This window comes from Phaseolus vulgaris, chromosome 7 (genome assembly GCF_000499845.2).
Source record: "Phaseolus vulgaris cultivar G19833 chromosome 7, P. vulgaris v2.0, whole genome shotgun sequence".
NCBI classification, from domain to species: Eukaryota; Viridiplantae; Streptophyta; class Magnoliopsida; order Fabales; family Fabaceae; genus Phaseolus; species Phaseolus vulgaris.
In genome coordinates, this window is record NC_023753.2 from 29,128,245 (window position 1) to 29,148,983 (window position 20,739).

At 33.1% G+C, this 20,739-nt stretch overlaps 2 protein-coding genes across 2 annotated transcripts; one reads left to right on the top strand and one right to left on the bottom strand.

The window, feature by feature from the left end:
* The first annotated feature begins 405 nt into the window (after positions 1-405).
* On the top strand, positions 406-2,888 carry LOC137829739 (uncharacterized). Its single transcript, XM_068636625.1, has 3 exons — positions 406-596; positions 900-1,064; positions 2,310-2,888. Exons 2-3 carry the CDS (start codon positions 968-970, stop codon positions 2,696-2,698), a joined length of 486 nt encoding a protein of 161 aa, XP_068492726.1. The 5' UTR covers positions 406-596; positions 900-967; the 3' UTR covers positions 2,699-2,888.
* Positions 2,889-3,823: 935 nt separating this feature from the next.
* Positions 3,824-14,511, bottom strand: LOC137829740 (methylcrotonoyl-CoA carboxylase subunit alpha, mitochondrial). The gene is made up of 16 exons (XM_068636626.1): positions 13,783-14,511; positions 13,577-13,698; positions 13,322-13,469; positions 12,693-12,830; positions 12,362-12,457; positions 12,216-12,275; positions 7,402-7,494; positions 7,212-7,323; positions 6,509-6,610; positions 6,228-6,364; positions 5,534-5,768; positions 5,288-5,454; positions 5,079-5,195; positions 4,696-4,938; positions 4,501-4,596; positions 3,824-4,057 (listed from the first exon to the last, which is right to left on the bottom strand). Exons 1-16 carry the CDS (start codon positions 14,134-14,136, stop codon positions 4,049-4,051), a joined length of 2,229 nt encoding a protein of 742 aa, XP_068492727.1. The 5' UTR covers positions 14,137-14,511; the 3' UTR covers positions 3,824-4,048.
* Positions 14,512-20,739: the final 6,228 nt, after the last annotated feature.

Genomic DNA, 20,739 nt, shown 5'->3' on the forward strand with positions numbered 1-20,739 from the left:
TCTTATAAATCTAGCTTCAATCATATTAATCATTAATACTAATGATTAAATAATATTAGGATAAAATTTGTAAAATTATGTGAATTAAGGTTTCAAAGACATGAAAAGAATTTCAGGAATTATATTAATGATTTTTAAAAGTAATAAGCCAAGAAGTACTAATCAATTTTTTTTTAAATTTTGAAATCATTTGACTAATTATTGCAATTTTAGGCTCTGAATAATTTAAAAAAATATTCTTTGAGTTTATTTATTCTTTTAAAATTAAAAGGTCATTTTAATATTTCATTAATTTTTAGATTATTTTAAATAACTATTGCAATTTAAGAATTAATTGATAATTAGTTTTTATGTTTTTTTCATGAAATTAGGTTTTTTTTACTTACAAAAAATTAAACCCTATGCAATCCGTATATGCTTTTGTTTTTTATTATGCAGTGGAAACTGGTGCAGAGTCCTAAATTAACAGTTGAGAAATCCCTAAAAGGGGGTTTATAGCAGAGAGCGTAATCAGAATCTGAATTCCGATTCCGAAAGCAGCCACCAACAACAACGGAACCAGTGCCGCATCTCTCTCACACACTTTCCTTTCCTCGGTACTCTATTTTTTTCAGCTTTATGTTTTTATTTCTTCTTTCCTTTTTCCCCCAAAATTCATGACCTTTTAATTCCCCCTGTTGTTACTTACAGCAGGCGCATGTTTAGTTCTCTGTTTTTGCACAGTTACTGAACTTTTTTTATCGGTCTGCGTCTTTGAGGGCAACCTCAGCTCAGCTCCTAATAATTCATCGCTTTTTTTGTTTTCTTTTTAAATTTCATTTTTTTATTCATGGATTGAACGTGTTGTTGTTTCTGTGGGGCGGTATTTGAGCGTGGCATCTTTCACTTTTTATTTGCAGAGTAGCATCATCGGGGGTTGAACCCTTGGTTGTATTCGCGGTGATTGTGCTGTGGCATTATCCGTACTATGAAGAGGACTATGCCATGGAGTGATGATGACGAGTCATCATCTTCAAATTCAGACTCTGAACATGATAGTGAAGCTGGAGGGCAAAACTCCAAAGGTATTATTTAATGTAGATCCTCCTTTTTTTTTGTCAAGTAGTTTTTATCACTTCTGCTGATTGCTCAAACTAAAATTCAACGTGAAAGTTATACACTTTGCTTGTTTATGACAATAATTCACGAGGAAGTGACGGGTACACAGTATCTTGACAAATTTACTCCAATTCAGCAGTGAATGTACATAGGTTCTTGTTGGGGTTATGTCGCACTCCCCTGTTTTGTATTTTGTGCTGTGGGTATATTTGATGAAATCCACAACATAAGGAGGGATTGGATTATCTTTCTTGCTTTTACAGTTATATTCTTGGTGCCTAGAATGTGGATTGACGCTGACGCTCATCCTAGCAATATGAAACTCTGTCATTTGTTTGACCTTATGGTGTTGCTGCGGAAATTTCTGAACTTTTGGAGAAGGGTATATAGGGCTTCACCCGAGGGTGGATAAAGGTCCCTTGTAAAATTACACCGATGAATATCATTTTTCTAATAAATCCTTCCTTGGTAGGCATCTGATAGCTGAGAAGTATTGGCTAAAGCAAAAATATAACTGAGGGATAATCTTATGGTTGAGAGTTGACACAATTTGATCATGCCCTACTGTAGAAGCGATTGTGTGTTTTTAACTGATGTAGATAGTGATTACTGACGTAGATTCAGCTGTTGAGGGTTTAAACTCACCCCCAAGTTGAGTTAGTGCAATATAGTTTCTGATCTCTCACTATACAGTTGCTGATTGACAAAGTCTTTGGTTAGGATGAATTACCCATCGAGGCCATACATGGACCCTCCATTCTTACAAACACCCATTTGACCCATCCATTTTTCCATATCACTTTTTTCACATCATATATTCTATTGCATGTATCACTTCTCTCTTTTATTTCCTTATCTCTCTAGGTATTAATGGGCGTATGCATGGGTGTCTGCTAACATTACTCTTACCTGTCCAATGCTAGGACTCGATTCTGATTTCTCTACATCGTACATGCATTAAAAGGATGACTAATTTAAGTACACAATTAACTATGTCAACTATTGTACTATTTTGGCTTCAGATAAATATCAGAATTATTAAATCTCCATTCACAAATTTTATCCTGACTTGACTTGACCATAGTTGGTGTTAGTTCATGAAATACTCGAGATTGCCATATAGCTTTAAAAGTTTAACATCAAAAGTTGTCTTCCTAATTTTGTCGCTGTTTGATATTTGTTTACCAGCTTTGTGAATTTTTTGTCTACAGGTAACTCTAGGAAGCAGAAAAGTGGTGTAATTGACTTTGAGGCTCTGAGGAAACATGGATATAGAGGTGGACCTTCAGTCCTAAAAGTACCCGCACCCAAAGATGGGGATAACTCGAAGCAAGATTGGTCGTGGTCCAATGGAAAAGAAAAGCGTTCAGACAAGGAGATAGAAGAATCATATGCAGAACGACAAAAAACAAGAGAGGCTATTTCCCAAGGAGAGCAGCTGCCAGCTGCTCTGACTAGGCAAGACAAGAAGAATCTTTCTTTCTCTCAGAAGGAAAAGAGGAAGAGAGAGCTGGGTCAAGCTAGCAGGGGCAAAAATTATGTTGAAGAAGAGAAGAGGCTGTTGAGAGAGAATGGTATCTATTCTGGTTTTGATGCTTGATTTGCCACACAAAAATGCCCTTCATATTGTTGTACAAAGCCACTCTCATTTTCTTCTACTGAAAAGGACTTGGTTGTAACTTGTAGTCCGTCGTTTATTAACTATGCCCTTTTTATGTTGTGAAAAAGATATTAAAAAACTCGTTTTAGAGGAATTGTTTCTGATGTTTAACTTATTTCCTTGAGGTGAATTTTTGGACCAAGATTTATTTCTTCAATTTTAAATATTATGAACTAATAGCGTCGCTTGAAGGAATGGTTTTGGGTCTTCTCAAACTTGAAAGCTGCTCTTCGTATAACTTGAAACAATTGCTGTTACAGTTCCCATGTAAGCAGCGTTTTTTTTTTTTCATTTAGTACATAATTTTGCGACTCATTATAATTACTTAAAAGATTATAGTAATGAAGAGAAAAATTTGCGGATGTTTTTAATTTTAACATGACAATTTAAGAATCATTCGCTTAGGTTTTACGCATACAGTTTTTAACTTGTTCTAGCTGTACATAAATTTTTGTGTCTATTCAATAAAGATTAAAACAGATTAAAAAGTGAACATATATATTTCTAAAAGTGTTTATGTTAAGTTTGTTATACAATGTGATAAATTAAAGAAAAAAACAATTCAACGTTTACCATGGTTCGACCATCAACCACTTCATTCTTCACTGGATATTCAGGTTAAAATTGGATTACTGCAAGCGGAAAAGAGAGCCAATGCATCTCTAATATCTATGCCTAAACTCCTAAACAATGTATCGATGAAAATCTCACCCTATTGATCGTGCACGCAATGATCACTCTCGTATTCGGAAGAAGAAAAACAACTCCCCCTCAGGAGAAATCCAGAATATGTTGCTTACAAAAACAACTACTTTTCTGCTCTTTTCCGCTTCGTCAGACCTAGAACATACTCTACAACACAACAAGCATATGACGAATGTATGGTCATCACACCGCTTAAACTTTTAATGGCAAGTTGTTCTATATTTTTTTTCCAGATTTGAAGTTTCCTTTGAAACTCCAACAAAACGTATTCAAAAAACAACAGCAAATTTAGGAAATTAACGAGGCAAAACCTAGCATGAAAAATCAATGCGTGTGACTCTATTATTTAGACAAAAGACGTGGAAGAATTTATAGTCTTGTTATTTAGTGACTGGAGGAACTATTTGCATTATTGTGAAGTACATGGCATCCTTCGTAACTTGAAAAATTGAGTTACAAGGACTAGCAAGTAATCAAATTCAAGGCGTTCGGTTGTCCACCTGCGTGCAAGTAACTATCCAATCATACAGAGGCCCTCTTGCCAAAATCTTCACATAATGGCAAAGCTGTAATCCACGTCAGATTTTATTGATCCTGCCCAAGCACCACAACTAGCATTACTAACACGACACACAAACATACTTTATTACCAGATTCAGTAATGCTGAATGATAAATTATAATGAGAAAAGCTAATTAAACGTAAAAATGTTGCTAAAGTACAATATCTAATATAGTACGGAACAGCTTGTCTGAGTATGTGGAAAATGAAAATGAAGGATAAAAATAATTTATTTGAACTCAGTCCACATAAATTGAGATTTCCATCTACTGTGTTATTTTTACCTATTTTAACAAGCAGACTCTCTTGTAAGTATCATTAGTTATGCCAAAAAAAGAAATAAACATCAACATCATAGTGAAGAGAATAATATTGAAACAACGCGATACAATTATACACTGAAGCATGAAAGCAACAGATTTGCTAGTATAACCAGGCCATGGCCAATGCAAAAATAACAAAGTTAATTAACGAACCTTTACACTGAAAAGAACACTGCCATCTGAAACCTGTTCACCCACCGTAACTTGAAGTTCATGCACGTAGCCAGAAGATGGTGCCTTTACAACATGCTAGAAGTACAGAACATTGTTGGTTACATATAACTTGCTGAATATATAAATAAAGCAGATAAAGAGAAGTTTCCAACGTCACAGAGCAATTGTACAAACCTCCATCTTCATTGCTTCTAATACTAACACAGGTTGACCTTCCTCCACTCTTGTCTTGTTCTCCACTAGAACTTTAACTATCAAGCCTGCCATAGGTGCTACAATTGTCCCTCGAGGGTTGGCTGATGTTTCAACTTTGGGTTTATCTTGGGATTCTCCAGTCTCAGACAGATCCAGGCCTAACTTCTCTCTGAAATAATGATGATGGGATCCTTGCCAAATATGAATATGCTTTATTTGATCCTGAATTCCAGGGAAAATCCAATTTGTCTTATAAGCTGAAGAAATGTATTTGGCAACCAAGATGGATACAACAGCCAAATGTTTTCACCAAATCAATCTGCATAAACTCAAAAATCAACTATGTAGTGGAAAACACTTACCTTTGTATAAACAGCTACGTTAACATCATTGATTACACCGCCAGCTTCAACTCTAAAATAGTGATCTTTTACATATGATGCTTTGACGTCTACAACAGGAGATCCATTTTCTTCTGACTGGAAGAAACAAACAATATCATCTTGGATCGACTTTTCAGATAATATTTGGTACACTTAAACAGGAAAAAAATTACTATTTCATACAGTACCTCAATCAGGTATCTCCCAGAAGGCTGACACGTAATGGTAAGCTTCATGGTCTTTGAGCTACCACTATCATATTCATTATCCCATTCAAGTTCCATTTTACGCTTAGCCTGATGATGAACTCTAAATGGCGGAGAAGAATACCATATAGGGAGTAAGCTGCTGCCCCCTGAAAATACATATGTAAATACCAAGGAAATAAACAAAAACAACACCGTACTTTACAAAACAAGAATGAGACAGTTTACCAGGGGGGTTTCTTGCCAATATGAAATGCTCTTTCTCAATGAGACATGCGGCCACAAGAGATGCCTTATGTCTAGCCGCTTCGTATGCTTCTTTTATACACACTGAATTGTTAGCATCTCCAAAGAGGTCTTCTTTGTAGTTATCAATAAAATGAGTCTCCACATTGCCATTTGCAAATGCCCCATGATTAGCTAGCTTTAGAATAAAGTTGACATTGGTTGGTAAACCTGCAACCTGAGTAGGAAGATATTAGCAATTTAAACATAGAGCAAATTTTAAAACGACATTATACAGCTAGAAAGTTTTATTTACTTATTTAAAACTACTTGAATATCTATTGTATATGGGAAGGGAGATGAAATGTCTTGGTATGTTTAGAAGTTGACTTTTGAAGGGACTTTTGTTTTTTCTTATAAACATAACATAACTCTAATTTAAAAATAAAAGTTTGCCCTTCCTTCCCTTTCTCTCCAAACCCAACACAAAAACACCCTCTGTTTCTTATGTGTCTGTACACTTTATCACCTCCATCAGGTCCATGTCCAACCTTAAGGTTATAAACCTAAAGGTTATAAATATAGGATCTAACAAAGGGTAACTAATATAACATCTCAACACAGAAAAAGTCAATTTACTACAAAATCTCACCAAAAGTTCACTATAGCACAGGCAATACAAAAAAATTTAGTCTACCTGGAACTTTGACAAACTATCCTTCAGTTTGACCAAGGCAGAAGCACGATTTTCTCCCCACACCACAAGCTTAGCAATCATAGGATCATAGTGCATGCTAACAGTGTCTCCTTGTCTAACCCCAGTCTCCACCCGAACTATCAAAACAGCAGATTTTCAGTAAGCATAAAAAGAAAGATCCACGAATCTATATTGGAGTTTCACGCTCTTCAAACAAAGCAGTGATGAAAATTTCTAGATCAACCGTAAATAAATTAGCAGTTTAATTTTGCATATCTGACCTTCAGATGAGACTGGAACATGATAATGGTGTAGAACTCCAGTTGCTGGAAGAAACCCTTTTTGAACATTTTCAGCATAGATTCGAGCTTCAAAAGCATGGCCTGCCAATGCCATCACAAAAAGAAACTTTAGAGTGACTGCATAATAGATGGATTAAACTTTACACATGTTCTCACAACACAAATCCCAATAGTATAATAAAGAGTTGATAAACCCAAATCCATTAACTAGTGGTTAATAAATAAATTCTATTTTTATTTATTTTCAGAAATACCAGCTCAGTTTGCCTCATTATTGTGTAACACTTCAGAGCATGTTACTAAGATGACCTCCAGTAATTAGTCATAAATATTGGTAAGAGTTTTTTTCTTCTTGCAGAGTGCATAACATAACTTAGGCATTTATTTACAATAACAGAAAATCATATATTTAAACCTATTCATACCAGTTATACAGATTATTTTATACTTATTGTGACTTTTCTGTCTTTAGGCCTAGTAGCTGAGAAACTAACCAAATGTATAAGCTAAGCACATATTTTAGTTGAACAAATACTGATCCAACTGTCAAATTCTAATCCATCAAAAAATCATTATGTTTAATATGGAACTAAGCAAAGCAAACCCTCAAACCCCCCCTCACTGTTACACAAAAAAATGAAAAAGGGTAGGAAGAAAATAAAGATAGGAAAGGAAGCATCACCTGATATGGGTACCTGTGATTGACTCAATGGAAGAGCTTCTCCATTGGCAACAAGAATTTGCCATTCAACAAGATCCTGACCAACAATCATTTCTGTGACAGGATGCTCAACCTGTATCCAATTTCCCATGTTATAATTTTGTAAGTGTTGATTCCAAGATGAAGTGACAGCAAAAATTAATACAAGCACCTGAAGACGTGTATTCATCTCCATGAAGTAAAACTCATCAGAGACTGTATCAACTATAAACTCCACAGTCCCAGCACTGTAATAATTAACTGCCTTCACTTCAGCCATCAAAAGGAATATGAAATCAGTGGATGATATAAAATAGAAAAGAAAAATTGTCAATGAAATTCTAAATTAATCTGGCCATGAATACAAGTTATCTAAACATTTTCATACTCAGCACAAATCAATGAACCAAATATTTCAAATCCTTGAACACTTGATGAAGCTATTGCAAGTGGCTGAGAAAGTACAGTTTAGCATTTTGAAATAAAAGGACTTTACCTTTGTTGCAGAAACAACAGCTTGACCTAAGTGTGCATGAATCAGTACAAATTTGTGAAATAGATGAATATTGTATATTTATAGTAAGAAGCGAATAAATAATTAATAATCATCAAACTCATCCAAAAACACTACTAATGCATTCATACTAGAGCAACACACCTTAGACCTCCAAACATTCATATCAATTTCATTACAACATAATGTGAGCAACCTTTTGCCTTTACTAGACCTTTGTGGTGATTCTTTATATTAACCTTCTTTTGTGAGATTGAAATTGAAGTAAATGTAAGAGTTTTAAGGTCCTAGTAAGACTAAAGCAAAAGGTAAGAGCTAATATACTACTTGTCTTTCAATACAATTTGTGATTCTTCCATCCTATTGGAATTGGATGGTTCTTAATCTTTTAATATAAGTTTATTTTGTTTTAAAATATATCAGTAATACATAAATGTTGCCTTTACTTATACTTTTGTGGTGTGGTGGTGCTTATATTAATCTGCTTTATAAGTTTGAGACTAAAACAAATGTAAGAATTATGATCTTTGTAAGATTGAAGCAAAAGGTAAGAGTTAACATATTGATTGTGATTGTCTTTGAATATAGTTTGCTACTCCAACCCATATAAAACACAAAATTTGTAATAATTTGTGCAATGAAGTGTTATTTTATATTTATACTATTAAGAGTATAAATAATTAACAATCATTAAACTCATCTAAAAAGTCTACTACCACTTGACCCTCTAAAAACATACAAAATCAATCTCATTACATCATAGCATGAACAATCTTTGTTAGTAGCTCATGAGAGAGACTTTGTTCTGACATTCCTAATTGCCATTTTGGCTTTTCATCCACCCAAATTTCTCAATAATTTGAAATTCAATTGGTTGTAACAAACAAAATGCTGCATAATCTGTTAGTCCAAAAAATAGTTGTGGAGCTTCTAATTTCCTTCATTAATTTAACTCCCTTCAAATAATACAACTGATTGAAGGGATTGAGATCAAAACCTGGCTTTCTGTAGCAGATTATCTGATATTTGCATGATACATTTTTCTTTCATTATAACTTCTAAACCATTCATTTATAGACCTTCCTCATCACACTATCAAACCTCTTCACTTCTTTCTAAATCGCTTCCTCCCCCTACCTAACCACATTCCTTGCAATATCGCCTTCTTATTATGCTTATGACTATTGTGTTTATCTATCTACTTTCTATTATCAACAATTAAGAGTCAAACAATGATATATTAGGAAAACAGTTAAAACATCATAAAGTTTTTCATTATTAAGTTTATCAAACTGAAGAAGGAATAACTGTTTCGCTTGATCTTTTCATTGTGTAGAATTGGGATGTGTAGAAGAGTAGTTTGTTATGCTATAAACTTTTACTATAGATTTAAATAAAAGCTATGACAATGAACTTTCACAAACTGCTAAAAGAACACAATATGATTCATGGCCTCTAGATCAAATTCATCTAACAAAGTTTTCCTGTTGTTTGTTTTGAATTCTATTTCGTATGGTCTCATAATTGACTCTTTTCTTTGGTCATGTTGACATTTGTAGGGAGGATAGAGTAGTTTTAGAGTTTCAGGACCACATGAAGTATATACTTCAGGAATAGTTTTAGAATTTGTCAAATTAACATAATATTTTTTGCTCTCTTTATGTACATATGGTTCTCATTAATAAATGCATGTATGTTTGACATTCTGTGTAATTTGAAATGTGTACTTCCCTCCTAACCTATCAGCACACAAAGGCAAGCATTATTACTGACATGTTGAGTATGGGATTGCAATCACAAGTCTTTACAATTAAGACCTTATCATTTATCAGTAATGAGCATGTACTTGTTGTCATTATTATTATTATTATATATTTGTAAGCTGACATGATATCTACCATGGTAAAATAAGCAGGATTTAGGTTTGTGAATGGATAAATTGGTAAAGACACAAATTTATATCATGAACAATTTTAAAATCCTCAAGAATCAAGGACAATACAAGGTATCTGAACACCCCCAACAACTTACTGTTTATCGGTGCAATTGGTATATAGTCTGAAGAAATGGTTAATGTGTTTATGAAAGTGTACAACTTCAAAATTGTAAAGGAAATAATAACTAGAACATATTCTATTTATTTTATAAATTGGTTAGTACAAATAAATTGTATTTTTAGTGTCTTAGGAAAATGTTTATTCAAACTATTTTATTGAGTAATAGTTATGCTGTTATGATTAGATATGATTGGTGTCATGGACCATGTTAAAAAGTAGATCATGACTAAAAATTGGTTTTAATGTGATACATCTAATGTGAGTAAGAGTAATTTATACATTTCATATCATTGGTATAATTTAAATTGAATAAATAATAATAAGATTATAATAAATTAATTATTATTTAAATGATATTTTCTAGAATTTCTTCCTACAAAATGAGTTACACTTAAGATCTAAGTCAAATGATTGCAAGATCATGAGTTACACTTAAGATCTGTTGAAGATCCACATCGACTAGAGATAAAAACATTTCATAGTATATAAGTGGGTGAAAATTTCATCTTATAAGCCAGTTTTATAAGGTTGAGTTAAGCTTAAAATTCACTTCTTAATATGGTATTAGAGTCATATCAAGTTTATCAAAGTGAGAATTTATTGGGCTTATCATGTCATCTACTATCTATCGGTTATAAGCTGAATTTAGTTAGACTTAAAATTAACTTCTTTAACAAGATATCTAACTCAAATGCTTGTTGCAAATCACTAAGATAAAGAAGACGGTAAAAACAAGTGGTAAACTAAAACTTCTATAATGTAGTAGTGTATAAGTTTCATTAATTATTTATGTTTTTTGTACTGTGGAAATTATGTTTAATATATTTTATAGATAGGAGTAGTCGAAGTTATTATGTATATAACTGTATTTAAAGTGTATATATATATATATATATATAATATTATATTTAAAATGTACTTTGCCAATTTTTATATTCAAATTTATTGACTAAAAATGTAAAGGGACACTATGTTCATTTAATTTACTTAAAAAAATGTAACAAATTTTTTCATAAAAGCTGAATTTTTTTCAAATTAGCTGTTTTACAAAATATGGATTTGGATTTAATTTCAATGAAATTTTTTAGATTTGGAGTGGATTTAAATTTAATTCAATTCCATTGTTTAAACTTAGATAAGATTTTTTAAAATAAAATCCGTGCATGTGCTAACTAAATACTAAAGATGAATGATGAAATTTTAAATGATATTGTATTTTTATTAACCTGCATCATATTTTTTAGGGAAGTTCATAATTATTTATATAAATATGACTCAATATTTTGCATTTCACCTTTATAACTGAAACATGTAATAAATTTATCACTTAGGAACAAAGATGTAGAATATGACAAGTTGCAACTTAATCTATTAAATCTTTTTCCTAATAACTTTTTTGACAATTTTAAATATTCAAATTTATTTATTCAAAAATAGTACTTGAGTTAAATTTTTAAACAATAATACCTACTTTAGTCAAATTAATTTGTTATTATTAAATTACACATACAAAGTTAAATGGAAAATATACTACAGTTGACATAACAAATCATATTAAAACTTAACATAATCTTAGCTAAGATGTCAATATAATTCCAAAACAGAATTACAAATTACAAACAAAACATATAGCATAATCATTATCTCAAAAAGTATTGCACTTCTAAAACACATAACATATAATCTTCCCAAAGTGTCAATATACTATTAGCCTAGCATACATATAGACAAAACACATAACAGTTTATTAAAGAAAATACTGAACTATAGTAATTTCTAATGCAATTATGATGCAACTATCCTCTTCTAGACACCACAATTCAAATCTGATAAAGCTTTCCATCCTAAATTCATTATCTACACAAAATCTCTTCCACCCACGATAACTAATTTTTTTCAAATAAAAGTAACTAACAACGATACACTTATATTTTATAAGTATAGTACGAAAGTAGTATTTAAAATTAAGTTTTTAATTAATATTTTAATTATCTTTAAAATACAATAAGAAAAATTAAATTCTATTTTTCAATTTTTATTAAAATTATTTCTTATACTATATACACCAACAATTAAAATATATTATTAATAAAATTAAAATAATATTAATAATAATACATAAAATAAATTATAAAACACTTTATTAATAATATAATAAATATAACCTAAATCCTTTTTAATAAACTAATATAAAAAAAACACAAAAAAACTGACCCGGGTTTTAAACTAATAAAATAGAAAAGACAAATTGTCAATAAAATTCTAAATCAATCTGGTCATGAATACAAGTTATCTAAAGATTTTCGTACTCAGCAGAAATCAATGAACCAATTATTTCAAATCCTTAAACACTTTATGAATCTATTGCAAGTGGCTGATAAAGTAAAGTTTAGCATTTTGAACTAAGGACTTTACCTTTGCCGCGGAAACAGCAGCTTGACCTAAGTGTGCACGAAAGTCAGCAGAAATGTTTGGCTGCAAATTGTATTATTACAAGTTCTTAATTACAGCAAAATTTAAAAAGGGAACTAAATATTAAAGACATGAAATGGAAGCCATACAGCTGGAGCTTCTTCAATTATTTTTTGATGCCTTCTCTGAACACTGCAATCTCGCTCATTCAAATGCAGAACATTCCCATGCTTATCCCCAAATATCTACATTGACAGAAATAGTATGTAATAAAATCCAATCAGTGAGATATCCCATTCTCTATTGATACCAGTATTTTAATGCCATTGTTCCAGTAAATTTCTGAAATAGGTAAAAACATAGTTTCAGGACTAAAGACTATCCACTACTAGGCACTTTTAAATTTTCAGAAGAAAAGTAAGGAACCAATGAAGCTTCAAGGAGAAATATGACAGTAGAGTAATAAAATAAGCATTATACTTGGACTTCTATATGTCTTGGCCGTGTAATATACTTCTCCAGCAATATGGTGTTGACACCAAAAGAGGCAGCTGCCTCCCGTTGTGCTGCAAGGAATGATTCAACAAACTCCTCTGGAGTGTGCACAATTCTCATACCCTACAATATTCAGATTGTCCAAATTCAACCCAACGAAACTGTAAGCACAGAGCAACAAATATTCTCAGAATAATCTCTCGATCATCTACTTTTCCCATAAAAGTAATCCAGAATTCTCAGAATAAACATTCAGCTCTCAAACAAGTAGAAACAAACCTAAATGAGTTACCATACATCATAACAATGATCCGCATTAAGTTATCACCTATCAATGAAAAAGAGGATGACCAAGGTCCACACACAAATTTAGAATCACAGCAACTTAAAACCATCACATTGAATTTGTGACGAGAACCACAGGGAATGGAAAAACCTAGACCGTTCAGACTAAATTCTCAAGGCAACAACACATTTCACAGTTCTATTAATAAACATCCAACTAAGAGGGTGTTTCGGTGATTGACTAGAAGATAAAGAAAAGTAGAAAACCCCAGCAACTACATTAAGGATAAGGAAACGGAATAACTTGTGAATGTCGAGATCGGAAGCACCTTTCCTCCTCCACCATGGGTTGGCTTAATTAGAACTGGATATCCAATCTTATCAGCTTCCAACTTCATTATCTCAATATCTTGATCAACTCCGTGATATCCAGGCACAAGAGGCACCCCTGCAGCACCCATTATTCTCTTCGATGCACTGCCATAATCAATGCAAAAATAAATAAATATAATAAAATAATTAAAAAATGAAAAAGCAGAAAACGCACTCATAACACATCTGAATGAAACTTAGCTCTACGGTACCTCTTGTCTCCCATGTCGCGAATTGCAGACGCAGGAGGCCCTATAAACGTGAGATCACTGTCCTCACAAAGCTTGGCGAAGACAGCACTCTCGGACAGGAAACCATACCCAGGATGAATAGCCTAATCACGGAAACTACACGTGTCATCATCGGATTAGGTCAATTAACCAAAGAGGAAAAGCAAAGGGAGCGAAGAAGAGTTGACCTGTGCGCCGGAGCGAATGGCGGCATCGACGATAGTGGCTCCGTTCAAGTAACTGAGGCGCGCCGGTGGCGGTCCGATTCGGATGGCCTCGTCGGCGGAGGCGACGTGTAGCGAGTCCCTATCGGCGTCGCTGTACACTGCGACGGTTTGAATGCCGAGTCTCCGAGCGGAGCGCATGATCCTGCAAGCTATTTCGCCGCGGTTGGCTACTAGAATCTTCTCGATGCGGTTGTTGCTGCTGTCGGCCTTGGAGAAGGCTCGTGCGCACAGGTGCGAGTGGGAGAGCGTGGTGCGAGTGATGATAATCTTTCTGCGGAGTAATGCCAGAGAAGCCATGGTGGTTGGTTCGTACATGTGAGTGCGAATTTAGAGAGTGTGTAGTTATAAAACGAATGCGTGCCATGATCGGACACTGGTGAGGGTATTTTTGTCCAAATCCAAGTTCCGAACCGATAAGTGTGCTGCGCTGTAATGGAGTGGGACGAGGATCGGATATGGATGACAAAGCCATTGGTCAGCTCACTAAAACAACAGTCCACTTCGTCTTTTTCTTTTTCTTTTTTAAATATAAGAAGCCTACTGTGTTCTTTCTTCCTGCACGCTATCAAAATTCTGTCTGCACCTCATCCATTTTAAAAATACTGTTCTATTCTTCAATGAATTCAAGATTGTCTTTTCTGAAAGTTTTTTCTGAAACATATTTTCTGAAATTCATGGTAACCTTTAAACAGAACTTTCAGAAAAGACTTTCCACAACATATATAATATGTTTCGTAATGTATTTTCTGAAATAATTTCCAGAATGTGTTCAGCCGGAATGAGAGCAAATTAGAGACATTTCACCTATTTTGGTAACATGAAAAGAAAAAAAAAATAAAGAGTTTCTTCCAGAACTACGTTTTTCCTCCACAACACAATTTTTAAAATTTCAAAACTAGCCTTAATTTTTTATTGAAGAAGGTACCTACATTTTTGAATTTTATAAATTTCGGATTTGTGAATTCATAATGTCTGGAAGATTTACAGATGTACTAATATGGGAGTTTTATGGATTCAATATTCTGGAAGAAAAAACAAAGTGTAGATTCTCTATAAACTTAGCGGATTGTCCTGTCTTGAATCACAACATATGTATTGCGAAAATGAAAATCCGCAATAAAAACAGAACTATAGATCTGAAAACCAAAAAAAAAATATTTACCTTCTTCTCCGAATAGAGAACCGTCAAGAGAAACTACCGAACCACCACCAAGTCGTCAGAGACACCACCGATCACTACCAAGAGAAACGTCTTCTTGTGCCAAGAGATGGAGTAGTGTCGTGGTTGAGAGAGTAATGCAATCTGTCTATGTTCAGTCAGAAGAAAGAGTAGAGTGTGGATGTTGTGTGCATTTTAAGGTTTTTAGAAAATTTTAGGGATAGATTTGTCTTTGCACAATATTGTGGGGATGCATGAAAAAAAACATAAGGGTACAGAAAGAAACTGTAAAAAAAACACTTTAATGGAGTGTAGGAAGAAACACACCTGTGTAGTTTGTTATAGGCCTGTTATTGGGCTTTATTTTCTGAGATCTCGGACCTGGATATCTATCCATGATAAGGATGAAGCATGGATGAAATTAAAGTGGAGGTGAACCGATTAATGTTAAATAATTAGCGGATGAGTTATGGTTTTACAATTTTAAAATAATTTTTTGTTAAAAAAATGTTTTAAAATTGTATTGTTCAAAATAAACTATCAAATTTCATAATACTGAAGTAAAAAAAATGACTTCTATCATAACACACAATATGAAATTTTTTTATTAATTTTTTTTTTGAATTATGCAATATAAAAAAATATGTAAAAAATAACTTCCAAATAGAAAAATAACTTCCATTTTGTATAATTTGGAAACTTTTTTTAAGAAAAAAATAAATTTTAGATTGTGCAATTTAGAATTCAAAAATAACTTATGAATTGTACAATTCAAAATTTGAAATACATGATATTTTTTCTTGAAAAGAACAAGTTATGGATGGTATAATGTGAAAGTCGTTTCTTCATAAATCAGAAAAACAAACTAAGAAATGTCATATTTATGGGTTGCAGAAGAAAATTATGGGGTGTAAAGTTATCACACCATAGGGCCCAAATTTAGTTAGGAGTTTGAAAGATAAACCCATGGATCCAAATCCAAATACCCACTATACCTAATTGTTTTTAGGTAAATAAATATTTTTCCATTTAAACTATTTATGCAATATTTATAATTCAATTAAGTAATATATAATCAATGGATAAAAGGATAGAAGAGGAAGTCATATATAATCTTTTCAATTTCAAAGGAAACAAGAAACAAAAATCTTTTCTTTTTTCACTCCTGTTGGTAATATTCACTGTTTTTACAAATAAATTTATTTTATGTTCTAGACAAAAGAAAGAAGAACATTTTAAGTTTGTTTCTTTTTTTATCAAATAATTTACGGAACTATTTTAATCTTTAGTATCGCTTTTCTCATGCTCTTTCTTTGCTTTGAAGTGATTGCTAAATCAAACATATATTAAATTATACGTATCTTTCATTTATTTAATTATTTATTACATTAAAATACAAATAACTAAAAAAATAAAGAGAATTTCATTTTCTTTATTTATTTAAAATTATATTATCATTCCTCGTTTGTTTATTCAACAAAAAATAAAATCTTGGAATTCATAGTATTTATGTTGACGCACTATTTTATCTAAGGACTTTTTTGTTACATGAGTTATACATATATGTAATGCTTTTTTTCTAAAGTATTTTGTTTATCACAAAAAATTGTAAGTATAACATTAGAGAATTAAAATTTATATTAAGTTTGGATTATGGTTTCACACTATTGTCTAATGAAAAAATGTGATGTTTATTTGTTTCAGAGTGGAGGCGGTCAAGTTGGTCGAGAGGATTTACATATAAAGATAAATTTGTAAAATAACACTTTAAATATTTTTAAAAAAATTATAAATTTTCTCACAATCATCATACCACTCATAGACTTTAAATAAAATTCTCACACAAATTCACTTTACATATTTTAATCCAAACAACTCCACTTTCTTTACATTCTTCTCTCAATGACAAATCTTCTCCCTAATCCAAATGGTATGGAGTGATATTACTTAACTAATTCAAACTTTATTTAAAACAAAAGTTATGAATAAGAAAGCGACTTTATGCACTTCATCAATTGTGATGGAAAACTTGGACTATAATATTTTTAAGAGATCTTTCTCTCTAATAATATTATTTCATCCACAAACTTTCAACTTAAAGTTTTGTTTTGAAGCTTACTTCTAAAATTCACACGTAGCAACCTTATCAATGAAGTGCATATATGCTAACAAAAAGAAACATTCTTAAAAGGATATAATGTGTAACGGGAAGTGGTGGAAGAAGAAGAAGAAAGTAGTTGAATTGAAGGCGTGCCATACATCAAAGAAGAAAGAGTTGGGGTGACCCACTTTGCATATGATCATGCTTTAACTTAACGACATGATGACAATCACAGGATTTTATGATTAGCTTTGGGCTTTGGTATATACTTGGATCGATGTTGACGATGCCATGGGGTCATCCATCATCCATTAATATTCTTAGGTAACCCCATATGGACAAAACACAGTGTGTGCAATGCTCTGGCATGACATGCCCACTGCACCGTCCAAATAATCACCAATTTAAATACCTATCCAACTTTCTATCTATCATCTTCCTACCACTAATAGGTCCCAGCAATGAAACAAAAGGCCAAATATTGTTTCAAAATTTGTGCTACGTCATCATCGTGTTCTGAATAATGTGATGCCAAAAAATTATTGATAATATTTCTCTGCAAAAATGGAGTGAAAAGAATACAATATGTAACTGTGGTGTCGCTTTGTAGATGGAGTGAAACGCAAATTTCGAATCACTAGTTAGAGGTTTCGAGAGAGTGATGGATTTCTAACTTTTTTTTTTTTTCTCTTATCCATCGTTGGCTTCTCTGACTATTATCATGAATACGTTCTTTTGTTTTTACTTCTCTTCAATCCCCAAAACGAGTCATCACAAACGACAAGGCTTTCAAGTTGTTTTCTGCTCGGTAAAGTCAACACCAAAGAAAATTGCTTCCATTAATTAAATTCTACGTCGTTTATCAAAACTTTTATTTTATACCAGAACAAGGATATCGTTAAAATAGAAAAAAAAAATAGTAATATTTCAGAAGAAACTTTCACCTTAACCTGAGTGCAAGAATTAGGCTATGTGGTGAACATCAAATTAGATGTTACCTTCATGGTTTAAGAGAGAAGGGTGTCACCTGTGACAGCACTAGGGTTTATTGGATACAACCTAACATTCACCAGTGACTGCATAAGATTCATCAATGATGACAAGGGTAAATAATTGAAGGGAAAAAGGTTTGGAAAATGATACGGTCACGAGGGTACACCACAATAACATTCACATAAAATCGATCTAATTTGTAAAAGATGTCATGTACTGTTAGATCACTTATTGAATAAATGAGTAAATAATACATTACTGTATTAAATAGGTCAAGAACACAAAGAGTATGTTTAAAGAAGATTATGTAGAAAGAGTAAAAGTCCAACTGGGTTTAAGATCCAATAAGAAAGTATTATAAATAGGTGATCAACCCTAGAGATAAGTAGAGTGAACTTTATCTGATAATTAACTAAAATTAATTCTAACTTTATCATCGAAGCTCCTTGCATGTACACACACCTACCTGAGAGCGGATATTGAGACCAAAGGCCGAGAGATCCAATTGACCTAGTCCAGCGAGTGAGATTCCACGAATCATGCCCAAGCCCAAGCCCAAATCAAAGGAATAGTAAGCCAAAAGCCCAAATCGAGATAGAAGATCGAGAAGTCAGCATGTTCAGAAGAAAGAAAAAGTTTGTTTCTATACCCTTGTATGAACATTATGGCGCCCACCATGGGACCGAGAAGCAAGTTAGCTGAAGAAGCAAGGAAAAATTAGTCGAAGAGGAGAGTAGTCGGGGGAGCAGGGAGATAATCAGAATGCCATGTCTATGGCTATGTTGACGCAACTACAAAGAGAGTTTGAAACATTAAAGAAGAGTAATGAAGAAGAGTTAAGTATGTTAAGAGCAGAGAATGCGTACATGAGGCAAAAGTTGAATGAAGAAACAGTTTTAAACACATCGTTTGAAACCGTTCAACCAAGAACACAAATCCACCAGAGGGTACACAATGAAGAAAGTTTTGGAGTTACCAGAGGCTTTTGGTACATTTGCTGGAACGTCTGTTAGGAGACATCTATTCTCTAAAGCCCTTATAGAAACCCCATTACATGAAAATTGGAAGAATTTAACCATGGATAAATATGATGGAAGTACAGATCCTGATGAACATATTGCAGTATATACAACGTAGATAAGTTTGGAATGACGCCATTTTGTGTTGAGTATTTCCAACAACTTTGAAGGGAGCAACTTTGAGTTGGTTTACACGGCTACCACAGTTATGTATTGATTGTTTTGATACTTTGGTTGAAAAATTTGGAGCTCATTTTGCTACAAGCCAACCACATCATTTGACATAGATTGCTCTAGTAAATATAAGACAGGAAAAAGGAGAATCGTTGAGGATATTTGTGGAGCACTTTGGAAAGGTGGCGCTAAGCATCCAGAATCGTAGTCTGGAGGTTACTATGCATCATATGATTATAGCATTGAGGCACATACCATTTGTCGACAGCCTTTGTAAAAAATCGACAACGAATCTTGATGAGTTAAGGCAGCATGCAACAAAGTTTATGCAGATGAAGAAGTTGAGGGAGTTTCGAAATCAGGTGAGGGTGGATATAGGAAATGAGAAGAAGGCAAATGAGAAGGAAAGAGGATATCAGTATAGAAGGGAAAAAGAGGAACCTCATGGCCGAAAATTTCAACAATATACACCATTGAGCATCACTAGATCCTGAATATTACAAGAGGCAATGGCAGCCAAAGTAATTCCACCACCAAGGAAAGCAAGAACGCCAAACTGAGATGATCAAAACAAACATTGTCAATACCATAAGAATCATGGTCATCATACGGAAGAGTGTGTGGCTTTGAAGATCAAATTGAAGATTTGATTCAAGTTGGGCAGTTAAGACGCTTTGTGAGAGATAGAGGAATAAGGATTAGACAAATTCCAAAGCCGAGAGGAAGAGGATGTGTCAGTAGAAGAGAAGAACAATTTGAAAGAAGATATGCTAGGAGGGTTGAAAGAAGAGACGAAAGAAGAGAAGGAAAGGTAGAGAAACGAGACGAAAGGGGTTATCATAGCCCTCAAAGGATAAGAGGCCGCGAGTGAAGTATAGGAAGACTAGTTAGGGGTTTTATAAACACTATTTTCGGAGGCTTTGCTGAAGGAGGAATGTCTTCGTCTGCAAGAAAAAGACATTTAAGGAATGCCAGAACTGTAAATCATGTCTTTAAAAAGAGAAGTTTGCCACCAATGTTGTTTATTGATGAGGATTTCTAAGAAATTGATCTTGAACAAGATGATATGATGGTAATAACGGTGGAGATAGCAGAATATGCTGTAATAAAAACTCTTATAGACCAAGGAAGTTCAGCTGATATCTTGTTTTGGGAAACTTTCAACAAGTTGTATCTGAAGGAAGAAGATATGATACCATTCCGAGAACAAATAATCCGGTTCTTAGGTGAGAGGGTTGATACAAAAGGGTATGTTGATTTGCAGACAACGTTTGGAAGAGGAAGTGCAATAAAAACAATTAAAATCAAGTATTTGGTAGTAGATGCATGCACTTCATATAATGTTTTATTGGGAAGATCTTCATTGAACAAGTTGGGAGCCATAGTGTCAACACACACAAAAAAACACTTGGCTATGAATTTTCCGACTGAACGTGGGGATATAGCAACCATATATGTTGATCAAAGAGCTG

What these genes read in the sequence shown, in the direction of transcription:
- LOC137829739 (XM_068636625.1), top strand. Translation starts at nt 968, where the DNA reads ATGAAGAGGACTATGCCATGGAGTGATGATGACGAGTCATCATCTTCA. An exon ending in TGGAGGGCAAAACTCCAAAG is followed by an intron (nt 1,065 to 2,309) that starts GTATTATTTAAT and finishes TTTTGTCTACAG; the next exon opens with GTAACTCTAGGAAGCAGAAA.
- LOC137829740 (XM_068636626.1), bottom strand. Translation starts at nt 14,136, where the DNA reads ATGTACGAACCAACCACCATGGCTTCTCTGGCATTACTCCGCAGAAAG. An exon ending in TGTTCCAGTCTCATCTGAAG is followed by an intron (nt 6,365 to 6,508) that starts GTCAGATATGCA and finishes CTGTTTTGATAG; the next exon opens with TTCGGGTGGAGACTGGGGTT. An exon ending in TAGAAGCAATGAAGATGGAG is followed by an intron (nt 4,597 to 4,695) that starts GTTTGTACAATT and finishes CTGTACTTCTAG; the next exon opens with CATGTTGTAAAGGCACCATC.